The following is a 1239-nucleotide window of genomic DNA, read 5'->3' as shown; positions in this document are numbered from 1 at the left end:
CAAAATTTTGAGATTTGGGTTATCCCTTTGTCTCTTCTTATTATTCAATACACGCAGATGTTTATCATCATCAACAGTTACATTCAAAATGTAAAGACCATTGACAAAATTACCATAAGCAATCAATTTATTTCTAAAATAAATCTCACAAACATTATTTTTAAAAGAAAATTCATAATTCTCTTTCACTAAAGCAAAAATAGAAATAATGTTCTTAAAAGCTCCAGGTACACATAAACAATTGTTTAAAACTAAACTATGTCCATCCAATAAAGATAAAGTAACAGTGCCAATAGTCGTGGTTGCAACTCTTGCCCCGTTTGCCGCCTTCAGCACGATCTCATCTTTTGCGAGCCTTCTACTTTGCTCCAGATTCTGTATAGAAGCACAAACATGAGTTGTCGCTCCAGAATCTAGAATCCATAAAGTAGAACAATGAGCAATGGAAAAATACTCATGAACTATCATCATACCTTCCGCTTCCTTCTTCAAGGAACTGAGATAATCTTTGCAGTTCCTCTTTCAGTGCCCGTCCTTACCACAGTGGAAACACTTTCCTTTGGCAACAGGTTTGCCCTTCTTCTTACTTATTGTCTTGGCCCCCTGTGGTACTTGCGTGGCCTTTTTCTTGCCTTTCCCCTTTCTAGTCTTACTGGAAGAGGTAACAACCATCACAGTACCCGATTTCATATTGCTTTGTGCCGTAATAAGCATGTTCATTAACTCAGCCGAAGTACACTCTATTTTATTCATATAGAAATTCGATATGAAATTTCCATACGAATCTGGCAAATATTGAAGGATCAAATCAATTTGGAGGTGAGGATTCAACTCATCCCCCAAACCCTTCAACTTCTCTAACAAGGAGATCATTTTGAGAACGTGTTCTCCCACTAATCCTCCCGGAGACATCTTTGCCCTAAATAGTGCCTTAAATATATCATATCTAGCATTCCGACTTTGTTCACCATACAACTCTTGTAGGCGTGTGATGATAGAGTACGCATCAGGCATATTCGCATGTTGATGCTGTAATTCACTACTCATTGAAACAAGCATATAACTCCTAGCAGTGAGATCATCATCTCGCCACTTGGTAAGAGTATCTTGCTCCTCTTGAGTAATGTTTTGAGGAACACTTTCCCCTCCATCATCATTAGTAGGCACGGGTACAGGAGCATCCAATACATAAGTAATTTTTTCCAAGTTCAAAATCAGTTTCAAGTTTAAGAGCTAATC

At 37.9% G+C, this 1239-nt stretch overlaps 1 protein-coding gene across 1 annotated transcript; it reads right to left on the bottom strand.

Moving 5' to 3' along the window:
- Positions 1-522: 522 nt before the first annotated feature.
- LOC127791722 (uncharacterized) lies at positions 523-1014 on the bottom strand. Its single transcript, XM_052321700.1, has one exon. The coding sequence runs from the start codon at positions 1012-1014 to the stop codon at positions 523-525; it is 492 nt and encodes a 163-aa protein (XP_052177660.1).
- Positions 1015-1239: the final 225 nt, after the last annotated feature.

This window comes from Diospyros lotus, chromosome 15 (assembly GCF_014633365.1).
Source record: "Diospyros lotus cultivar Yz01 chromosome 15, ASM1463336v1, whole genome shotgun sequence".
Taxonomy (NCBI): domain Eukaryota; kingdom Viridiplantae; phylum Streptophyta; class Magnoliopsida; order Ericales; family Ebenaceae; genus Diospyros; species Diospyros lotus.
Note: the sequence above shows the minus strand (reverse complement) of the source record. Positions and strands in the feature narration are given on the sequence as shown.

Coding starts and splice junctions, on each gene's coding strand:
- LOC127791722 (XM_052321700.1), bottom strand. CDS start 1,014: ATGCCTGATGCGTACTCTATCATCACACGCCTACAAGAGTTGTATGGT.